At 32.5% G+C, this 23,986-nt stretch overlaps 3 protein-coding genes across 5 annotated transcripts; 1 reads left to right on the forward strand and 2 right to left on the reverse strand.

Annotated features, from left to right (window-relative positions):
* Positions 1-1,373: 1,373 nt before the first annotated feature.
* On the reverse strand, positions 1,374-2,177 carry LOC130808686 (uncharacterized). Its single transcript, XM_057674144.1, has one exon. The coding sequence runs from the start codon at positions 2,175-2,177 to the stop codon at positions 1,374-1,376; it is 804 nt and encodes a 267-aa protein (XP_057530127.1).
* LOC130808695 (DAR GTPase 2, mitochondrial-like) lies at positions 2,174-5,513 on the reverse strand. Its single transcript, XM_057674155.1, has 6 exons — positions 5,439-5,513; positions 5,221-5,331; positions 4,976-5,053; positions 3,524-3,697; positions 3,257-3,310; positions 2,174-2,338 (listed from the first exon to the last, which is right to left on the reverse strand). Exons 1-6 carry the CDS (start codon positions 5,511-5,513, stop codon positions 2,174-2,176), a joined length of 657 nt encoding a protein of 218 aa, XP_057530138.1.
* A 180-nt stretch (positions 5,514-5,693) lies between these two features.
* Positions 5,694-11,064, forward strand: LOC130819321 (uncharacterized). 3 transcript variants are annotated; one of them, XR_009044377.1, is made up of 13 exons: positions 5,694-6,150; positions 6,426-6,524; positions 6,665-6,722; positions 7,083-7,163; positions 8,554-8,625; positions 8,702-8,949; positions 9,082-9,153; positions 9,284-9,400; positions 9,522-9,603; positions 9,693-9,739; positions 9,845-9,926; positions 10,534-10,605; positions 10,789-10,927. XR_009044377.1 is itself a non-coding variant. In XM_057685313.1 (13 exons), exons 4-13 carry the CDS (start codon positions 6,917-6,919, stop codon positions 10,870-10,872), a joined length of 891 nt encoding a protein of 296 aa, XP_057541296.1. In that variant the 5' UTR covers positions 6,110-6,150; positions 6,426-6,524; positions 6,655-6,722; positions 6,819-6,916; the 3' UTR covers positions 10,873-11,064. The 3 variants fall into 3 exon arrangements, 2 of the variants coding, with proteins under 2 accessions (XP_057541295.1, XP_057541296.1); XM_057685313.1 differs by lacking the exon at positions 10,534-10,605 and adding an exon at positions 6,819-6,922 and having other exon boundaries at positions 6,110-6,150; positions 6,655-6,722; positions 10,789-11,064; XM_057685312.1 differs by lacking the exon at positions 10,534-10,605 and having other exon boundaries at positions 5,697-6,150; positions 10,789-11,064.
* Positions 11,065-23,986: the final 12,922 nt, after the last annotated feature.

Genomic DNA, 23,986 nt, shown 5'->3' on the forward strand with positions numbered 1-23,986 from the left:
TAGTCATACAAACCAAATTAAAGAAAACCAAATAAATAGGTAAATTTAAGTTTGATCATCACACATCATCCATATGACATCCATCATCATCCTCTGCTACAAAAGTAGTTTCCAACTCGGGCTCATCAAGGGAAAGATCCGCCATGCCAAGACAAATAGAATCTTCTAGATTTTCAAAGTCATTTCCTCCAACATCCCACAGCCTTGTTCTTCTCTTGTTATAAACCTCACCCCTCCTTGAAAGCAAACGAAGATTGTTATGAATGTACACCAAATCTTGAGCACATTTTGGTGCAAGTTTGTTTCTAGTACATGAATGAATGAATTTATATGTGCTCCAATTCCTCTCACAACAAGAGGAAGATGATAGTTGTCCTAACAACTTGAATGCTAATGCTTGAAGCATCGGAACTTGTGAGCCATAAGTTTCCCACCAATGCTTTAGAGCCATCAAGTACATATCATTCAAGCATTCCGGTTCGGTAAATACACCACCATCTCTTGCCGAGAAAATAGCATACTCCATATTAACCTTTCTTCTATCTTCCAAGTCTTGAAACAATCTTTTGAAGCAATTGAATTTTTGTGTGGAAATTTCATTGTCAACATGTGGAGCAACTCTACCGGGAACCTCTTTAAGCCACACGTCACTATAATACCTTTTAAATATGAAGAAAATTTAGTTAATGCATAATCTAATGCTTTAAACAATTAAACATAAAATATGATCTCCTTCACCTTGGATTCAAAGAATGTGCCAAACAATCAAGTGGAGTGTTGCTTTTCTTCCAACGGCTAAGAAGTATTGTTTCGACCACACTAAAGAAAGAAGAATACTCATGCATTTGTTTATGCTCATGGTTATATATGATCTCCTTCACCTTTGAAATCATTGAATCCCATTTTTCATATACTAGATGAAGTGATGCTTTGTCGGTATCACATGCTCTTATCATGTCATAAATGGGACGAGTAAAATCAAGGATGTAATCAACGTTGTCCCACCAATCTTCATTTAGAATCTTTTCCCTCACAAGTGTAGCTTGTCCACGATGATCATCATGATATGTGGACCAAGCCTCACTAACAACCATGGATTGAAGAGTTGGTTTAAGAAGTTTCATCCTCTTTAGCATGACAACTACCGAAGCGAAGCGAGTATCACCGACAGAAAGAAGCTTTAATGGAGAGAACTTATTAAATATAGCTAACCTCATTGAATGGTTCATTATGTAGTTTTTGACAAATAAAGCATCTCCATGAACTTCGGTTATCCAATGACACTCATCATAAACCTCCTCATTGTTTGAAACAATTTTAGCATTACAAATGTTTTTAAGAGCAAGGTTAAGAGTGTGAACAATGCATGGTGTCTAAAATATATGTGGATATCTACCCTCTATAAGTTCTCCAACGGTCTTGCAATTGCTTGCATTATCAGTGAGAATTTGTACACCAAATTTGTCCTCTCCAACTTCTTCAATGGCATCATTCAACAAACTAGCAATAAAGTCTTTATCCTTTACCTCTCCTGAGCAACCAACGGCCTTTAAGAACAGAGGACCAACTTCACAAGCCACCATGAGGTTAATTAAAGGTCTCCTTTGTGGATCACTCCACCCATCACTCACTATACTTACCCCTTTTTCTCTCCAAGTAGCCTTTGTTGGTTCTAAAAGCCTTTCAACATTTTCTTTCTCTCTATCCAACAAAGTGGTTCTCATTTTATTGTAACCAGGAATATTATTTGTGGCAGCATAGTTGTATGAACTAACATAGTAAGGGTTTCGACAAAGGTTGAAAGGCAATCCTCCAGTAAAAAACATCCTTGCTATCTCAGCATCTAAATTGTTTCGAGCTTGTATATCAAAAGCTTTGGTGATTGGGTTGTCAGATTTTCTTTTCTTGGCATATGAAGTTGGTGAAAGAGAAGTTTCAGAAGACAAAGATTGACTAGGAAGTGGTGGTCTTTTTGGTTGTCTAGATACTTCATATTGCTCAACTTGTCTTTCTAAGTTTCTCATTTGCATTCTATCCTCATTTGTTACACTAGGACATTGACTAATTCCACCTTTTGCTACACCCATCAAATGTGCTCTAACTCTAGTATATGAACCACTCTTTATTTGTTTGCAAAAGTTGCATTGCCAAGTATAATTACCCCCACCTCCACTCATTTTTTCCCCTTAGCAACATATTTCCACAAAGGATAAGAACCGAAATCACCCTCTTCATTTGTAGCATCACCACTTACATTGCATGAATCGAAGCCACTAGCCCCACTACTAGACATGATTGAACTCTTCAAATTCAAACAACCACTATTAAAGTCAATTAACTATACAGATATAACTAGCAAACCACACAGATTTACAATCCAAGACTATAATTTATTGAATTGAAATCAAAGTCAATTAACTACATAGATATAACTCCATCAAAGCAAGTACAACCTCAACAAAGTCAATTAACTTTTTGAATTGAAATCAAATATAGTGAACCAGCAAACCAGCAAACCACACAGATTTACAATCCAAGACTAAGATTAATATTAGGAGATTGAATACAGTGCAGCAGCCAGCAAACCACAAATCAAAAAGAACCCACAATCAAGATTTAAAAATAAATGTTAAAACAACAACTCAATAAGATTAAGAATTTAAGATTAACACTAAGATTAAAGATTAGAACAAGATTAATATTAGGATTTAGGATAAAGAAAGAAAATACCATAAACAAAATCAAAAATTTCGATTTTTAGGGATTCTTTGATTGGATTCGAACAACCCACAGCCCACAGTGAAATTAGTCAGCAGCAGTTGCAGCACCGACTTCGAGTGTTTGTCTGTGATGGAGGAGCAGCCGTCAGTGGCGGTGGCGTGGTGGAGGTGGAGGAAGAAGTGTAGAGTTTTTAGGGTTAGAGAAGTGAGAGGCTGAGAGCAAGAGAGGGAATTGCAATTAAAAGGGAAATGGAATTCGAGTAGCTTCTGCCTGCTGTACTCAGTTTTCAATTTTTTTTTTAAATAACACACGTGTCCTTGTCGTGTCCCTTGCCGTGTCCGTCGCGTGTCCTTGTCGTGTCCACGTGTCCGAAAAAATATTAAAATATTGGACACTTCATTTGGCGTATCGGACACGGATTTTCGCGTGTCCATGTCCGACACGGGACACGCCTGTTCAGTGCCACATAATGATTCAATCGAAAAAAAGAAGGAAAAATAAACAAATTATTGAAACAATCCGAGTATGACTCCACCTTTAAACCAGAGATTTCCTTTGTCTCACCAGGCAACGGACTCACTACTGCATGCTTTAACCAGGCAATAGAGCGTGTCAAAATCGAATAAGTGATGATGAACAAACTTAAACAAGTAGACATTTCACCCTTCTAGGCTGGTTTTACATTATTGTAAAGAAAGGATGTCAGCCAAATCATTAATTTATAAGAATAGGCATAGGTAATTCTGAGTATATATATTGCACCCAGGAAGGCAAACCTCCAGCCACAATGCAAATCCCTTACCCAGGAATTGTGATATTCTATACCTGTCGCACTAATCCGACCAATTTGATGCAATGAATTTGCAAGAGATGATTTTCCAACATTAGGAATTCCAACCAACATCATTGTTATGGTATGGCGTTGAGGCTCTGATTTCTTCAAAGCTCTGACTTGGCCTTGCAGGAAGTTTAGAAACTGTTTTATCCATAAATATTAATCAAAAATGCAAGTAAAAACTAAGGGTTCTCCGTGTAATCATAGCACAAGGATCATATTCCAATGAATTGCAAAAATATGGGACACTTTTCGATGATCATTAACATAACCTCATGCATGGTCTAGTGAATATTTAATACGAGACAGGAATAGATGAGAAAGATAGCATTCAAAGTTGAACATTATATCCGTAGAATACAAGATGAACCTAGTAGATTTATAAATGGAAATTCTTGCTTCCCAAAGTTCTACTCTTGGTTTTGTTTCATTTGATACAAGAAAAAACCTTTGATTAAATGGGTCATGTGTAAAGAAAAGCACAAAATCAACAATTTTTAAGTGGAAGGTTAGAACTTTGAAGTGTTGAATGAGAAAGAGGTAAGCTGAAAGTGACATGGATAATGGGACTGAAAAAAAACTTGAAAACTGGGATTTGTAGGTAGAAAAACAAGGCAAGGCATGAATACTAATAACAAAACCAAAGAAACGTTAAAAAAAATAATCATTGAGACATAACAATAAACAAGACAAGATAACCATATATGGTCTAGGACTCAAATTTGGCATCTCTGACCAGTTTTATCCCTACTCAGGTACTCAGAGAAGTGCAATTCACCATTCCTTTCCTAATTTGGTTATCCCACGTTATCTCTTTCCGTCATTCATTACTTTTCCACCCTTCTCATAGGCGTGTCACTAGTCTTCTTTTACACAAGCCTACACCACCTCAACATACTTTCATGCATCATTACAGAGATGGGTTTTACCCTTATCCTCTTTCTTAGAAACATTTGGTTTCTAATCTCATTCACCCTGTCTACACTTCCACCTTAACATTCGCATATCTGTAACTTCCATCTTAGTTACTTTCATCTTATGTTCAACTATAATAGAATTAATTGGACCAGGAGAATATATCTCAATTTTCATCGGGACTAGTTTTCTTAGTTGAAGATTAGTATCATATAGCCCAAAAAGAGTATATTATTTATTACAAACACTATCATGTTGATTTGCTTTGGTTCATTTAACCGACCTCATATGCTAGGGGCATTGTCGTTGTTGTAATCAGTCCATCTCCATTGATGTTTCAGACAATATAATAACATTTTCTGATAAGAAAGGTAGAGTATTATCAGCTATCGATCATCCAATAATGCAAGAAAGTTAACTAGAATACATACTTGAATTTGAAGAATACCTAAAAATGGCCCATTTTAATATATACTAAGAAAAAAAAAATTCATGCATTCTTACCTCATGAATGTTATCTTTATTATGTGAATTCACACTGAAAACTGAAAATTTTTGTCCTTCAAAATGCCTTAAACATTCCTGAAGCAAAATTAAAACAAAAGCAAACTAATTATAATGAGTAACATAATACTGTAATGCATCTCACAATTCTGAAAACCAGGCTATGAAAAATACCACAAAAGCATCCAACAAAGGTAGAGGTACTTGTGATAATGAATTAATGACCATTAACATGTGATATTTACCTTGACTTGGGAGCCCCTGGCCAAATCCACCTTATTCAAAACAATGATGCGTCGAGACGAGGAAGAAGTTGATAATCTCTTAAATATCTCACATTCTGATAATAATGGTATCTACACAATCAATCAATAACCCATATAAAATAAATTTTAAAATCAACTTGGACATTTCATCAAACAGCTTATAGTCATAGCTCAACAATACAAAGAAAGGAGATTACACGTGCATCTCGAAGATCAAGAACAAAATCCACAACTGGAATACGTTGAGAAATGGCTTCAGAAGCTGCGGCCATGAAAGGAGCGTATCAACTCCACCTGTTCTTATGTTTTCCAGCATTTTTTCTAACTGCATCACTTACTAGCATCGCCATCAATGATAAGCTATCTTTTTTTGTCATTTTGTTTAACATGCTTATACTGGGTAACCAATAAATAACACACATATCGAGTTAAATGCCCATCCATCAATATTCTCTTAGAAGCCTAACCATATTAGTATAGTATCCAACATTTTCAACCCACTTTATTTTTTTTAATATATGTGACACTTTCTGATATTTTTGTAGAGTAGTACTTCACTTTTGAGATTAAAACGTAGCCATACAAACCTTATCAAATGCTAAGAGAGAATACGAGAAAGAGGGATTATTATTAATGGTGTTAAATATCTACCAAGTAGGAAAACTATAGTCGAAGAAGAATGTTGATGGCAGCAGTAGCAGAACCCTCTGTTTGTGTATTATCTTTCAGGAAAATCAGAATTGGGTATCAACGTGGATCACTGAAATCAATCTCGCAGGGGTTTAAATTAGGGTTTTTAAATTCCGGAAAAAAATTCAAATGGAAAGCGAGTTTATATTTAGTTACAAATCCAGATGATTTCCAAGTTGGTCCTTTTCTTGGCAGCTATGGATTTTTCAATGTTACCAGGTTTCTCTAATTACCCATCTCCTTCTTTTTATTTTCTTCAATATATACCCATCTTTGTTTTTATTGTCTTGTCTGCCTATGGCTTGTTCTAGATCTTTAGGGTTTCGTTATGCAATCTTTTTATCTACTTTGATAAACGGAATTTTATGTTGTTTTCTATCCCTCCCCAGACCCTTATCAAAGCTACAATGAGTGGAGTATACCCGTTTTGATGATGATCTACTTCTGTAACTGAATTTTAATTAAATTTTTTGGTTTTTGGGATTTTATTGTAGCTATTCAGGGTTTCAAAGTGGTGTAGATTATGGGTATTTATCAGAGGATATGGGGAAATTGAAAACTCAAGATATTGGTGAAGGAGGAGTTGAAATCAGGTATGTTTTTTACTCAATTTTCACAATTTTGGTGTAAGGAATTTTCTTAATGGCCCTAATTAACTGCTGATATCTACATTTGATTAATAGTTGAGTCTGTAGTTTGAGGGAGTGATATTGTGTATGGCAGTTCTTTGCAGGCTATATGAAGGAAGAATTACTCAAGGTCATTTGAGAGGCACTCCTGTCTTGTTTAAGGTTATTTCACTTTCTTTTCCCCTCGAGGCCTTGACCTTTCCATTTAGTAGGCTCTAAATTCCACTCTCCTATTCCTTTGACTGTTACATTATGCAGATCGAAGTGAAGGTCTTTTAGATGTAATGTTACAAATTCAGAGATAGAGCGAGTACATAGTCATAGTCATCAACCTAGTATCGTGTACAAGTCTGGTCATGAGAGTGAGTACATAACCATAATAAATTAATAATAATGACATTTAAATAAATTTGTGAGGAAATTTTTTTGTTTGTTAAAGATATCTATGCTTCTATTGTAATAGAGCTTCATCGTGAATTTTCAAGTATTATTGTATGATCATCAGTTTGAACTTTTCTTCAGGTATATCCTGGACAAAGGGCAGGTGGTGTGGAGGCAGACATGATGGCTGCCAATGAGTTAAGCACTCACGCTTTTCTCCAGGTATCAAGGAATTGATAGAATCGATATAGATATGTAAATGTTATGAATGGTATCATGAATGGTGTGACTTGAGTGCACAATTGATGTGTGCTATTTATGTGTGACTCTTGGGATGGAATCCCATGAGTGTGTTAATGTGGGTGTATTAAGTTGAGTGTTGATGATTGTGATTTATGATGGTGATTAAAAGTACGGATTAATGAGGTAATGAAGTGTGAGTTATTCATAGGAGTTATGGGACTTAATGAAGAAGTGCAAAGGTTTAATTTAAGATGCTCTACTATGCAAGTCGAGCAATACTGTCAGAAGCCCTCTGAAGTGCCGCTCGACTAGCTCGCTCGACTGAGCGAGCTCTAGGATGGGTCGAGCGAGCAGACAGAATGTAATCAGAAACTTCCTGTAGCCCACTCGACCAAACCGCTCGATCGAGCGAGCCCCTGTTTTGTCGAGCGAAGTCTCTGATACTCCTAGGATGCTGTTTTTGACTCTTCAAGTATTTGGGGCTATTTCATTATCATTTATTCATAGCTTTAATGTACTTAATGTTACTTAGTATGATCTCTCTTATAAATAGAGAGCTCATTTTCACATATCAAGACACATAAAACACAACCCCTAAGCCAAACACATAGCCTTTTGATTTTATCTCTTATTCAGTTGTTATACTTCATATGTAAGAGTATTTTTACTTCTTTGATATAATATAAACAAGAAACTACACACGACGGAGGACGTAGCCATCATTGGGTGAACCTCCTTAAATCTTTGTGTCTCTTTGCAAGTTTTACATTATCAAACATTGTTTAGTTCATTGTTATTAGTATCGTTCATCAAAGTTCTTAGCATTGTATCGATCTTGGCAAATTATTTCAGTAAATATTTAATCTCTTTATAAATTGATATAGTATCAGAAGCCAACATGACAAGAGGTCACTGGTTTGAATCTCAACAACCCAGCATTTAAAGTGGAATATTAAGCGCCATGTATGAGGAGGGTCTGTGCTGCATCCACAAATCTAACCTAAAGGCTCTAGTATGATGGGGCGTGTTAGGATATATAATATATCCTGAGGCTCAACCATTAACTTAAGCTTTTAGTTGAGTTGGTTCCTTGATGTGCTTGACTTGTATTCCCAATTAATCGAAGTATTTATACAACAAAGGTATTAACCTAAGGCTAATTAATTCAATTTACAAAGAGATTAAATGTTTACATATTTATATCTATTCTATCAAGAATGAATTTAACGTACAATACAGATTTATTCATACTTGTGGTTTCCGCACATATTTACTGATTCAGTGAGTTAGTGTATCTACATGCATTCTTTCAAGAGCACTCTATTCCCTCCCATGCTGTGAACTGATAGTTCTATACCACTGCACTCAGAGTAGATCCGAAGAAGTATGTGAGAATCTCCTGATATTGTTAGGTGGATTTGAGACAAAAACTGGTGAGCAGGTATGTGGCATGGAATTCATTTTCTTTTGCTTATTTTTCGGTTGCTACAACTCAAGATTGTATGTGTCTCTTGTAGTGGCTTGCTTTTCGCTATGATGGAAAATACAGTACAGCAGACTATGCAAAGATCGCCAGCGAAAAGCTGACAAAAAATAAGGCTCTTGAATCACAATCATTTTGGAATCCTTTTGAACAAAGGCAAATATTTAAACAGAGACGCTTTTTCGTCGTTAAGATGCTTCAGGGAATATCTAATGGCCTAGTCTACATGCATGACCATGAAAGATTACATCAGAGTCTTGGACCAGCTTCCGTTGTTCTCAAGTATGCTCTCTGATAATAATCTTTATACATTTGCTGAGTACAGCAGACATTAAGTCAATGGTTTTTTTTTTTTTTTTTTTTTTTTTTTTTTTTTCTTTGCGTATTTACTTAGATTCTGTTCCTTTATGACAGTACAATATACGATAGGGAAGCTGCTTACCAGACGGCAAGACTTCGAGATCTTTCATTTTCAGTCGATATAAGGTTGGTTACCAGTTTCGTTTATAATTAGTTCCAACATATGATCTCTCTTTCTCTAAATAAATTTTCATCATAAGTAACAATAGCATGGTGTGTCCTTAATCTTTTGGGTGTGTGCTTATTATTTTTCTAGTTATTCATCATTAGAGAAAGGCCCAGGAGCATTGTCGGAAGGACTTTGGAGACGAGCTATTTCAGCTGGTGCATATAATCCTATTGAGAAAAGAAACTTTGGGATTGCAGATGACATGTAAGTACAGGAAGATACACATGCACAGTTCGACCTCGTAATGCAACTGCATTAACATCTTTGAATGAGTTTTAGCATGCATAGCTACTCGGTTGATGTTTACTTTTTGAACTCTACGCAGATATGAAGCAGGTCTTCTATTCGCATACTTAGCTTTCGTTCCATTTTGTGAATCTGGCATCATGGATAGTCTATCATTACAAGTGAGTTGTGCTACACTCTAGTTACATGAGCTACTAGCCTGTGCCATTAACATTGAAATTGAATAAATTGAAATACACGCAACTTGCAGAGGCTTTTGGAGAACACTTTTCAGCTCGATCTTCAAGCAGTCAGAGAGTATGTTTTAGTAATTTGTTACCAGTGCTTGATTATTACCAAAGCTCAACAAAGTACGCCTTGATTTGATTAATTAGTTAGTAAATTAGTTTCATATGCTTTCAGATACTGTTTGGCTGATGATCGCTTGATAGAGGCGGTCAAGTTCTTAGATCTTGGTGATGGTGCTGGATGGGAGCTACTCCAGGTTCACGAATCACTTTCCGTTACCTTCATTTTTCTAGCATTTTCTGTTATACTATACCTCACTGATGGTCGTTTCAACTTAATGCATTTAACGTTTTTGTATTTGCTTCATTCAACTAATTTTCTCAACTACTTTGCATTTATTCCAAGTATATTTTACTTCCAAGTTAATGTGTATAGATTACCAAAAAGGAGATTCATTACCAGTATAACTAACAGCTCGTTTGGTAATTGGTACAAAATGGTGGGAATGGTAATGGAAGTTTAGCGTTCAATAAATTCACCTTGTTGACTATAAGCAACTTTTATCACAAACAATAAGGCTATGTGCCACTTGTTTTTAGTCTTGATTGCTGATTGAACGCTGAATTTATTGACATATAGTTCTCAGTAACTGTTGTTATCTACACCATGAGTATACCGTGATTTGAAGGGAAACCTTGGTGCACTGGTTTAGGTGTTTTTGTGTGACTGAAAGACCACGGGTGTACTTCCACTACAACTCTGTGGTTGGACCCTTCCTTGAACCCTCGGACCTCACTCTACAGAAATGCTTTGTGCACCGAGATGCCCTTTTTTTAATATGTCGTGGTTTGAAGTTTGAACAGATGCTGTGCTTCTGAGTTTACATATGAGAATGGTGGCCCTCATACCTTGTATGCAATTAAGAATACATAAATGTTAGTGTTCTAACCAACATCTAAAATGTTTCGAACGTTTCATCCTTGATATTAATGATGCTTTACCCTTGAAGTTGCTTTATTGAATCAAATTGTCGAGTTTCTTACAGGTCACTTGTTATGTTGAGTTGCACTTGAATTTTCATGTATCTTTCTCTTCTCCTAATGTTTCTTAAATTGCAGGCGATGTTGAATCCTGATTACAGGAAGCGACCAGTTGCTGCAGCTGTGCAAAGCCACCGTTTTGTCACTGGAGTTGTTTTGTAGGTTTGGAACTTTGAGCGACTTCTGACTCAAAAATAAAGCTGTATATCATCGTAAGATCTTAGAACTTAGTCCATTACGTTATACCGCAAGTTCTTCCACTTCTTTTATGTACCATCTTTAGTCCTACTAATGAACAAATGTATACTTCAATTAGTGAGCTGAAATTCAAGTAAACATGTTTTACACTATCAATTCCTTCACTGGCTTCACTCTCAAACTTGTTAATGCTTACTCATCTGTACTCTTTAAATTGCATGGGAGAGGAAATGGGTAAGTTTTTTAAAAAGTGGTAATAAATGAAGAGAGAAAATAATTTTGTAAATGAAATTAAAAGAGAGTTAAAATATATAGATGAGATTAAAAGAAAGTGGTGGGTCATTGTCCAAAAATAGAAATGACGGAAATTAAGTGGGACGGACTAAAATAAAAAATGATTCAAATTTAATAGGACGGAGGGAGTATATTGCAAAATTTCAGTGTGGAAACGGGGAACTATAGGTTGGATTGTTCGAAGTTGTAAGCAGGTCTCTTAAAACCTGCTAACGAGTATGATGTGCCATTAAAATAATTGCTTTATTCTTCTTGTTGCGCCATCTTTACCAGAATGTCTTACTACAAGTGTGCATTTTCTTCTCAGTAATCAATTAGGACATGTATGTTGAATGGTAAGTGATCACTTACAAATTAATGAATTATTCTACATACAGTAATCAAGTGTGTATTTTAATCAGTAATTAATTAAGTTTTTAATTATCTATTAATTAATTAGTTCGAAGTTGTATGTTGCTACCTTGCTGCACTGTATGTAGAATAATTTGTAAGTGATCATCATCAACATGATGGCTTTTTTTTTTTGGAGATACATGTGAGATGGCCATAAATAGAAATTTGAAATAAACGAGTTTTTTTATAAAATACTTAGCTTATAAAAATTTTAATTCTCAAAATAATTGTTTTTTGCTTAAATTCGAGGTTAAACATCTATTGGTAACAATAAATAAGAGAAAATTTGGTTAAAAAGTCAAGCAATGATCAATAACGGAGATCAAGATCAAGGTCATCTCAAAGAAAGTTGAGGCCCTATACAAATAATGTAAAAAGGGGCCCTTCACTCTTTACATGTGAATTTATTTTAGTAACTACTGATTTCATTTTTTGTTATATTAATATAAATGTTCATTATTCTATTAATATGAAGTATTTATTTGTCAAAAAACAAATTTTAAGAACTTAGTATTAAGAGTACTAATTAGAAATGCCTCATATTCCGTCAGGGATGAAACAATATCAATCAGTATTTCTCTATTGCTGGTCGACAAGTATTGGCCGAATCACTGTGTATATTAGTAAGGAATAAAAAAAACTATTTTCTTATTGCTTTACAGTGTAATATAGTGTTCGTAGAGATAAGCAGAATGTTATGTAACATATAGGACACCAAACGAGAATGAACATTTTATATACATAAAAGTTTATGTCATTATTTTTCTTACTTAAGCAAATAACACTATAAACATGCATATACGTTTATACGCGTTACTTATTTTCAATAACATAACGAAGATTAATTTTTTTCATATGTCTTAGTTTGCAATATTGTACCATCAAGAACTATCAAAACGGTTGGTAAGATGGATTGCGGTCCATGTGACTTTTCGTCAGGTTCGTTTTGAATCAAGTTTTCCCGGATTTATGTCAAAAAAAGATATTCTATCGTTTTTTATTATAAAAATATATACTACTTTTTTATTTTTGAATGAAAATATTTTCGTATAAAAAAATACCAATATACCTATTTTAAGTTTACAACAATGAATATTGACTCAAATATAAAGTTTGACTACAATATAGTAGTTTTTTTTAGTAGACTACAATATAGTTGTTGGTAATAACTAAAATAATATTCAAAACTAAAAATAATAACATGGAACTTGAAAATGATAATGTGAAACTAAAATATGGTAACGGTCTGATTTGAGTTTTGATCGACTTTAACCCATTTTATATTTTTGATATTTTTATATGGTGTTATTTTTAAATTACAGATCAAATTTCTAAAATATGATAGATTAATTTTCAATCAGATTTCCAGTTATTTTCAAAACACATTAAATTTTTAGTTGGGTAAGGTAGAAATACTCTAAGGAAATCACTGTGTTTTCCTATTGAACCAAATCAATCGTATGTGTAGAGGTGTTCATTCGGGTGATCGGGTCGGTTTTGGACGGGTCTCATTCAGTTCGATTGAATTTCAGATCGGTTATTAATCAGATGCGTGTTACGACGGGTCACATTCGGGTCGGGTCGATTAGTCACGATTCAGTTGAAGATCAGCTATTCGAGCTATCGGGTTTGCATCAGTTCGGTGTCGGTTGAAGTTTGAGTCGAGTGTTAATCGGTCTCAGGTGTTATCTGTTAATAATTGGTTTGGTTTTATCGGGTACAGATCGGATGTGGGTATTTTTTTCAAGTAGAATTCGGCTATGAGTTACTAATTACTATCGATCGAGTCAATATCACATTAAGTTGCTAGTCATTTTATAATTCATGACAATATTCTCTTTACTTAAGGGAAATAGTTAAAATGCAAATCAATTAGTAATTATTACTTTGTTATTTTTACTTGTTTGACTATAAATTAAAATTAAAGTTTTATCATTTTTCATCCAATTTGATTAAAAATAGTTTATTAGACATTAATCATTGATTATTTACTCTAAATATATAAAACCATGTATTTTTAAAATTTAATTTATGAAAATATCTATCGTTTTATTAGATTAACTAATAAGATGATTAAATATGAGTTGATCATACTTCTATGGTAGAAATTGGTTCAGGTTTATAACAGTTCGATTAAAAATTGGTTCGGGTTAAGTTGGTTATAGCCGGGTTGAGTTTGGTTTCGAGCATGATACGGGTCGGATATGACTTGGTTCGGTCACTATTAGGTTCGGGTAATGATGGCCACGGAGCGGGTTACCTGGAACCGGGAACCGGACCGGACCGGTTCACCCGGCCCACCGGTTCCAATGAATTGCCCCGGAACCGAGAACCAGACAGGACCGGTTCACCAACCCTAACGGTTCACCCAGCCCAGCTGTTCTTTGGAACCGGTCAAAAACTAGCCGTTGGGAATTTTTTGTATAAATACTCCACACTTTCAATCATTTTCATTCACAATTCATCTCTTCTCCTACTCTCTCTACTTAATTACTTAATTACGCAATTATTCTCTAATTAAATAATTAGTCTTTTAATTATTTCTTAATTACATAATTAATCTTTTAATTAATTAATTATTTTTTAATTCCATTATTATTTAAATATTATCATGTCTTCTTTTTTGAAAAAAGCCTTTTAAAAAGTTACTAAAGTGGCAAAATTATTAGGAAGTTCTAGCTCCAAAAGAAAGGTCACTTCAACGCCGTCAGTATCAACAACACCTTCGGTTAGTAAAGAGTGGAACTTGTTAGATAAGATATTTTGTTGTTCTACCGATAATGCAACCGCCAACATTAAATGCATCGAACTTTTGTATAACGAACTTGCTTTTAGTTTTATCCTTGGTGGTAGATTATTACACGTACATTGTGCTTATATAGTTAACTTATCTTGCCAAGCAGGTATTAGACAACTAAGTGATTTATTAGATCCTATTAGAGACATAGTGAAGTGGCTTAGAGTTGGACCGGTAAAGAGAAGATATAAGCAATTATGTGACCATTATCAACTAGTTGATTATAGTACACGGTTATATTTGAATTTTAATTAGTTGTTAAGCTAATTAAAGAGTTTCCTATAAATAAGATGGTAATTTAAAATGATACTAAAAGTAGGAAATGACTATTTGAATTAATGCTAAATATAGGAATTAACTTGAATTAGTGTTTACACGTTGATTAATCTGATTTTTGTTGAGTTTTTTAATATCTTGTATGAGTACTAACGTGGCAGCACAACATTGGTTATTAAAAACAAAATACAGCACATAATGACAATTTTATATAAGCTGTTAGTACACACTTTGAAATAAAGCTCAAGGTCTTGAAGACTTGCACAAAATATTCAGATCTACAAATGAACAGATGAAGCTTTCTTGCTTTTCAAGGAGATGTTGAGGCGAAACATCTATAAATACAAGGCTTCATTTCAGAATTAAGGATACACCTCTATGCACCTCTTCCTACAATATTTCTCTTGACTTAAGATGTAGAAATTCTCTAAGTATTAAAAGAGTTGTAATTCTTTATTCATCTAGCTCTTACAATTTGTAATAGGCTTAAGTGTTAAAAAGATTAGATTATTTTCATAGTTTAATATGCCTAACTTAGAATACTTTTCAAAGTGTTCAACTTGTAATCTCTATTGAGAGATTGGGATTTGCTTTTATTAAATGGACCTGTAATACGGTTCTTCAAGGGGAAGAACGTGGTGTGAGAAGATAGTGAGATCTTCTTGTTTGTATTAAAGTCAGATTAATAAAAGGCGTTGAAATCCTACGGGTTGAAAGAGAACCCATAGGTGGGGAGTAGGTTGTTTAGAACCGAACTTCGTTAACATATCATGTGTTATTCTTTAAGTTTATTTTCCGCACATAAGTTATTGTTTTTCGAATTGACTCAAAACTATCCCAGAGAACAGCTTTGAAAGACTCCTCAATCTCTTGAGATACGCTTCCAGACAAAAATTTTAAACGCCCATACTCTCTGTTCACTTCCCCTCTAGAGAGTATTCGACCTTCTATCAACTTTCAATTGGTATCAGAGCTGAGTTTCACATAAAAAGAGTAATATCTTGTGATGGATCGATATGAAAAGGGTTGTTTGCTCAAGGACGTTCATGCTCTAGACCACCTTTGTTTTGCCAATCAAATTTCTCACATTGGAAAACTTTGATGAAAATGTTTGTGATTGATCAAGATATGGAACTTTGGGACATCATAACTAAAGGACCTAAGGTACCTATGAAAACTAAAGTCTAGAAGGTGTTGAGGTGTCTTCCAAGATCCAAATGGGGTCCAAAAGTCACCGCCATTGAAGAAGCTTAAGACTTGAGAGTTCTATCACTTGACGATCTCTTTGGAAAACTTACAACTCATGAACTTATCCTACATGATGATGGAGAAAATGATGTAATACCTTCCATGTAAAATCTTTCTCTAAAGGCAAAGAAACATCATGAATCATCAAGCGATGATGAAGAAAGTGATGATGAGGAAGATCCATTCGCATTGATCACAAAAGGTCTAGAAGGAATCATGAAGATGCGCAAAGGATTTAAGAAATTTAAATCTAGAAATAAAGGTAAATCCTCTAACTCTAATTCAAATTTTAAAACTAACAAACTTTCTTGCTTTGAGTGCGGATCTACAGAACATCTCGTGAAGGAGTGCCCTAAGAAGAAAAGGGAATCCTACAAAAAAAATAAGAAGAAACAAGCAATGATTGCTACATGGAGTGATTCCAAAGGATCATCCGAACCTGAAAGTGAAGATGGTCAAGCTCATGTATGTTTTATGGCTAATGATGATAATGATGATGATATAGATCAAAACCATAAAGAGGTACGACTCTTTCTTAAGTCCTGTTCTAAAGATGAATTAGTTAAAGCTCTCCTTGATATGTTTCAAATTGAAAAGATCTTAAAAGATGAGAAAGATATCTTAGAAAATAGAATACGTCACTACGCTGAAGGCTGTGAAGAACTTATAAGGCTGAAACAGTAAAATTTGAAAAGACTGTCAATATCTTGAAAGAACAGAATCTCAACCAGACTAAACAACTCATTGATCTTAAGAATGAAAACAATGATCTTGAGTCCAAGCTCAAGACTCTGAGACATGAGTCTGAGAAAAATTTACAAGCATTAACCAAGTTAAATGAATCCGAATCTAAATTCACCAAAATGCTTACACGCCAAAAGGGACTCAATGATAAATGTGGTATAGGTTATAACAATGTTACACATAACTATAGGAGTAAAACCACATTTGTGAAGAGTGCATACAAACATAAACGTACACCTACTTGCACCTTTTGTTGCAAAGGACATATTAAGTTTGCATGTCCGTACAGACGTAAGGACAATTATATTATCAAGAATTCCTTTCCTCTAGAATTACGTGAAGTGATAAAGCAAATATGGTTTCCCAAAGGGACAAGACCACCTAACATGGTCTACCCCGAATATGGTCCCAAATTTGTCACTTGGATATCCAAGTGAAGTTGAGAAAGGTTATTTTTTTGTTTTGTAGGTAAAGCAAAAGTGGATCTTAGATAGTGGATGCTTGAGACATATGAGTGGTAAAGTTTCTTTATTTTCTGAAATTAAAGAAAAATGCAATGGCTCGATCACTTTAGGAGATAAGGGTAAATGCAAAATTTTAGGTGTTGGCAAAGTTGGTAAGAATCCGTCTAAAATTATTGATAATGTTTATTTAGTTGAATGTCTAAAATTTAACTTGCTAAGTGTGTCTCAACTATGTGATAAAGGTAATCAAGTAATCTTTGATAAAGAAAAATGTGTTGTTAAAAACCCTAACACCAGATACATTTATTACCGCCCTTAGACATGATAATGTTTATGCCTTGAATACTAACGAAATTGCAGCTCAAAATTTCAAGTGCTTGAAGGCTATGACAGATGATCCAAAACTATGGCATAGACGTCTTGGTCACATCAATACTCATACCATGCATGAGTTGGTAAGTAAAGATCTAGTTAAGGGACTTCCAACTCTTGACTATAAACACAGTCACAGTTGATCCAAGAAAATTTTCGAGGGAACAAGTGTCTACCTACAAATGTCCCCACCTAAATCGAGTCACAAACCTGAATATGACATTGATGGCATGTGCAAAACAAGTACATATAACAACATACTTTAAAAACCAAAATGTAACTCTAGATATGTAGACCGACTTAGCCTCAAAGTAAGGTGATGTAAATGAGCTAAGTAAAATTACCAGTCTATAAAATAGTTCCCACACTTTGATCATACATTAAGTCATAGTAAGCCAATGCATCCGCTCACTATACTCTACAACGTGCTTATAAGTTGGAGGTTTAACTGACTCTACAAAAACGACTATCAATTTTGCCAAACCCACAAGCTTCAATGCATAACCTACAACACTTATAGTAACCAAAATAAGACTCCTTACAGCCAACGTATCAGACTTCTCGATAACACATATAGGCTTTTCTTGAAAACCTTTTGATTGACAGAATGTTCCTTGTATATTGAATCCATTTTTAACTATAATTCTGCGGCCATTTTTTATCAACTACCTCCGTGATGATGTGATCATCAAGACTTAGCAAGATGGTAGAATGAGCCTTCTCTTCCATAAGTACAAACTGTTCATTAGTCAATCCTTCTCGAGATACCAATATAGACGGCACACTCTTTGGGATCAACAAATTCTAAATCTGCAGTTGCTTTAATAACGTCTTCATCTTAATATGCCATAGCCCAAAGCTATTCTTCCCATTAAATTTCTCAATTCTTATTGTAAAATTTCCTACTATTGTTTTCTAAAAAAAAACTCTTCATAGGATTAAACCTAAGCTCTTCATGCCAATTGTTGTACGACAACAGAGACAAAGATCGAAAGCAATAAAGAAAACAATAAAGATTCTAACAAACCATAAAGAAAATTGCAACGAGAAATTAATAATGCGGTTCACTATCAATGTGATAGCTATACTTACCGACATCGAGAATAGAATTTTCACTATAAACTGGGATATTATAAGATGAACATGAGAAGCCCTAACAATGGCTATCTAAGCTTTTTCTCTGTTAGTTTTTCCTCACTTTGTGTTCCATCTCCTAACCCTAATTACAAGAGAGGTTTATATAGTTAATTAAAAGAAAATAAGTTAAGAAAAACAAAGTATTCGTCCAAAAACAACTACGACGAAACTTGCGGCGCACGACAAACGAAAAAACTGCCTAGCACACAAACTTGTGACACGCGACAACCTGCCCCCCTCGTGAACTCACGAACAATTACCTAAGTCGCGACCCGCGAATGGACTAATTCCCATATCAGAATACACAGTTTCATGCTTTTGCGACTCGTGAAAACTCGCAATCTGTGACTTCTCGTCCTGCGAAATAACTTGTGATCCACGAATTCACCTTTTTAACTTTCTGGAAAGAGTCATGTTCCACAGTCAACATTAGACCCTTAATTCATTGTAAACCGACCTTAGAATCGGTTCGAGTCACAAAATCCCAAAAATTTCCACCTTGACGAGAACACATAGTCAACAACTATCCCATCAAATCATAGTGAAACAAAATCAGTCTCAAGCCAAACCCGATGCAAAGCTCAAGCATAAACCTTACATCTCGATAAATCTCTAACCAAGACCCATCACATACTCATCTCCAAGTATAACAAGATATCACTTTATGATGTTTTAACTATAGATAAAAAACTAATCATATGGTCGAAATGAGTACTTAATTTAATAAAAAATTAAGCATTTTGTCAACCAAATGAAAACATTGAAAGCTCGGATAACCATGCGAATTGGCAAAAAGATTTGTCTACCACATCAAAAAGTAAAAAATTAAGGTAACCACGTGAAATTTCTCTAACTATTTTCTTCATCAGATGAATCATTAAATTTTTTGAAAAGCTTTTCTCTTTATTTTTTTGTTAATATATTTGTTTTATGTGAATTATTGGGTACTGATGAATCTGACATAAAAGCCTTACATGTGCAGTAGGGTAAGTTATATCAATAATGTTATTCCTTTTATTTCAAAATACTTATAATGTTTGTCTTTCACATAATAGTAATTTAATTCTTAATATCTCTAATTATATATAATATTAATTTATAAAAATTTTGATATTAATAATGCTTGTTTGAGACGAATTAAACAAGATATCACTTTATGATGTTTTTACTATAGATTAAAAATCTAATCATATGGTCAAAATGAGTACTTAATTTAATAAAAAATTAAGCATTTTGTGAACCAAATGGAAACATTGAAAGCTCGGATCACCATGCGAATTTACAAAAAGATTTGTCTACCACATCAAAAAGTAAAAAATTAAGGTAACCACGTGAAATTTCTCTAACTATTTTCTTCATCAGACGAATCATTAAACTTTTTGAAAAGCTTTTCTCTTTGTTTTTTTTGTTAATATATTTGTTTTATGTGAATTATTGGGTAAGTATATATCAATAATGTAGTTCCTTTTGTTTCAAAATACTTATAATGTTTGTCTTTCACATAGTTTAATGTAGTAATTTAATTCTTAATTTCTCTAATTATATATAATATTAATTTATAAAAGATTTGATATTAATAATGTTTGTTTTGAGACGAATTAAACAAGATATCGCTTTATGATGTTTTAACTATAGATTAAAAACTAATCATATGAATAAATACTGCAATATTTCCAATGTTCCAAACAAGTATTTAAAAGTTCGTATACATAATTAAAGATAATAAGAATCTAATTAATGATTAGACTGTGTGAAAGACAAATGCTGAGAAAGACAAATCTAATTAATATCTTGGCACATGTCAGACTGTAGGAAACAATTTTCTCGCCCATTCTTCAAGTTAATATGGTAGAAAATAAAGATTTGAGTTTTATAATTCATTTCTTAATATAGTAAATATGAAAACCACACCTTTATCATTTCCATGGTAAAAGTGGGTAAATATGTCTATACAAGTCTTAATTAATTATTCATTTCTTATTAGAGCAATGTAACTGTTTTCTATAAAAAAATATCTGCCAATTTTTAAAAAACACAAAATAAATATCTTATTTCTATAAATTATTTAATAATTAAATATAATTTTTTATCATTTAATAACTCATAATATTTACAAAAGATATCTTTAATTCTTTGAATCAACAATAAAAATAGTTATTATTACAATAACATCAAAATCTTTACATAAAAGATTTTTCAGGCTTTAAAATAACTTTAATATAACAATAAGCCAATGACACTAAATAAACTCAACTGCATAATGATCTAAGACACTGAAAGTATTACAAATTCAATATCTAATAAAATAATTAGGAAATTTCTAATGTTCTTTCACATAATATCTTTCCATTATAAAATAATGGTTTTATTCAATGCTTGGATTCAACATCTTATGATGTATATCCTTTTATTAATTTACTTTCTTCTTTATAGAAAAAAGATATAAATACTACAAAAAAAAAACACATTTATTCATATGGTTAGCTCTAAATTTAAATGGGACAAATATAAAGAAAAAGTTAGTAAGAATAATAAAAACAATATATTTAATTGAAAAATAAAAGAAAAATACAAATGAGATTAAAATATAACATAAATATGTGAATATAAATTAAAGAAATAATTCAGCTCATGATCAATAATAATCATAAAAATATTATAAGAAAAATTATAATGTTTAAAACATTACCCAATAACCTTCATATATAAAAAATAAATAATCTTACAAATTTTTTATACAAGTATGTAATTAAATCAAGCATATTTTTCAATCTCAGTGCAAAGAACGGATATCTATATCTAATTATTGATATAAAGAAAATCCCAATAAATAATCATGATTTTCAAATCAACATTAAAAAACAACAAACATAATAATAAAATAAATGATCAAGAAAAAGATAAAATAAAACACAAAAATTCTCCCCAATAAAATTAGACCACAATGAATAATTTACCATTTTCACAAAGAACCATAATTTACGTATAACCCCCTCATTTAGAAGTACTTCACATGTGCAGCTTTTGTGTCAGGTTCATCATTACCTAATAAGTTAAATAAAATAAATTTTAACAAAAAAATAAACGGAAAAGTTTTAAAAAAAATAAAAAATTAATGATCCGTCTGATGAAGATAATAACGTTATATATCTAGAATTAAAATATTTTGATTTAGTGAATAAAAATATAATGTTATTTGGAACGAAACAAGTAACATTTCAAAATTACTTCATTGTGTAATCCAATAATAATTTTATTGCAAGGCATATACCACTTAATGAGTGACATAGATTTCAATCAATAAAGTTTTATACAACTCATGAACATTCGTGTTAAAATGAATTTAGTTTTGCTATTTCACATTATTATTATTATTATTATTATTATTATTATTATTATTATTATTATTATTATTATTATTATTATTATTATACTCTATCTATTTGATGTGCTTTTTTTTATTTTATTTTATTTTAGATAGTTTTATTTGTTATTTTACTTAAATAATATTTTTATTTATTTTACAATGTTAAACATAACATGTACTAGTAATCAAATTTTTAATATTTTTAATTTTTATGGTCTCCACATATATTTCTACTAACTTTATTTTAACATTGTTTATGATACTTATGGTCACTATATGTTCCTCTCTAACTTTATTTTATTATTTTATAATGTTTGTGGTCCCAGTATTTTTTCCACGCACTAACTTTATTTCATATAATTTTAAAGAAAATTTATTTAGAATAATCCAACTTATTCACGATTTTCCTATAACAATCTCAACAATCGATCAACTATGAATAATCTCATCTATTGTTTCATTTAACCTAAAATGTTGTTTGGTTTTCCATGACCAGTTGCAGTAGGTAATTTTGACTGTTATCCTCTTCTTTCTTCTTCCTCCTTAAACACTCCTTTTTCTCCATGGCTACAAAAGTTCTTCAAAGTTTATCTTTCAATTTTTTTTTAAATCAATTTCTCTCATTTCTTTTTCATGACATTAACAGAATCACCTATTCCCGATCTTCTTCAAGTAGGAGTTCAACTGCAAGGGAAACCTCTAGATGTAAATATGTTCTTGCTAAAGTACAAACTGCTACAAGATAAATTTCTTCTTGCATTGAAGACAACCTAGTACAAGTTTCAATGAAGGTTCTCTTCAATGCTGGGTTTGATAGGAGGAAATAAATGAACGTTTGGAAGAATCGAAAAGATGTTGATGATTAAAGTAACAATCGGTCTCCCGACAGATCGTCTCTTTGAGAGACGTCTTTTCCGGCGCAGCCCATTAAACTTTAATGTCCACTTACTGTATCCTTAGTGTCTATTTAGATCATCCTTAATGCCTACTTACAATATACTTAATTCAAAAATTGTTTTATTCAAAACTCTCTTGCTATATTCTTATTATTCTGCACTAGTTGTAATTTGAGTAAAATTTGGTTGAAAAGGGTATTGAAGTTGGAGAAAAAATAAAAAAATAAGTAAAAGATAGAAGTGAACGGTTAAGATGGAGATATAGTATAAATTTATGGCTAATACTAAAATAAAGAGAGTGGAACCATTGCAAAAAAGGAAAAGAGTCTAAATTCATTGGGACAAAAAATAAAGTGTGCAAATAAGAAAATACTACCTCTATTTTCTAAAGAAGTTTCCACAAATGTTCAAAAGAATCAAGAAAGATAGTCTTTTAAACGGTGAATTTATTATTTTATTTAATAATAAATTAGATGGAGGAAAAATGAAGACTATGTGGATTTATTATTTTATTTAATATAAATTAGATGGACCAAAACTGAACAATATAAACATTAAAAAATTTTAAAAGAAAATAAATGAAAAAAATATGAAGACGACAAATGTTGAAAAAATATTTTTGAAATGGAATTGTTTATATCTAAAGTTATACACAACAAAAAAATGATAGTAATTTGATATATATTATGAAATTATGCGATGAGATGAATAAAAAAAGATATCATATGACTTTGTTTTTTTGCATGTAATAATCAAAATATGTAAAATACCATAGAAAGATGAACTACACAAAACTTAGTTTAGGTGCAAGTATTAAAAACTATGAAAGTATCATAGATGAACAAAGTTAATCTGTCAATAGACGTACTTCATTTAAAACTAAAAAAGCCCTCTTCAACGTATTATATTTTTAGGGCTACAATCAAGCTTATGTGTGATGGTAAGCCCCTAAAGTCTTTATTTTGGCTTTTTTTCGTTTTTAGTTACAAATAAAATATATTCTCTCTATAATATAGAATTAATCTACCATTTGTCGGATTCGATCTATTCATATATTGGGTTTTGGAGTCTCTCATGATGAGAGTTTGGA

The sequence above is a fragment of the Amaranthus tricolor genome, chromosome 1 (assembly GCF_026212465.1).
Source record: "Amaranthus tricolor cultivar Red isolate AtriRed21 chromosome 1, ASM2621246v1, whole genome shotgun sequence".
NCBI classification, from domain to species: domain Eukaryota; kingdom Viridiplantae; phylum Streptophyta; class Magnoliopsida; order Caryophyllales; family Amaranthaceae; genus Amaranthus; species Amaranthus tricolor.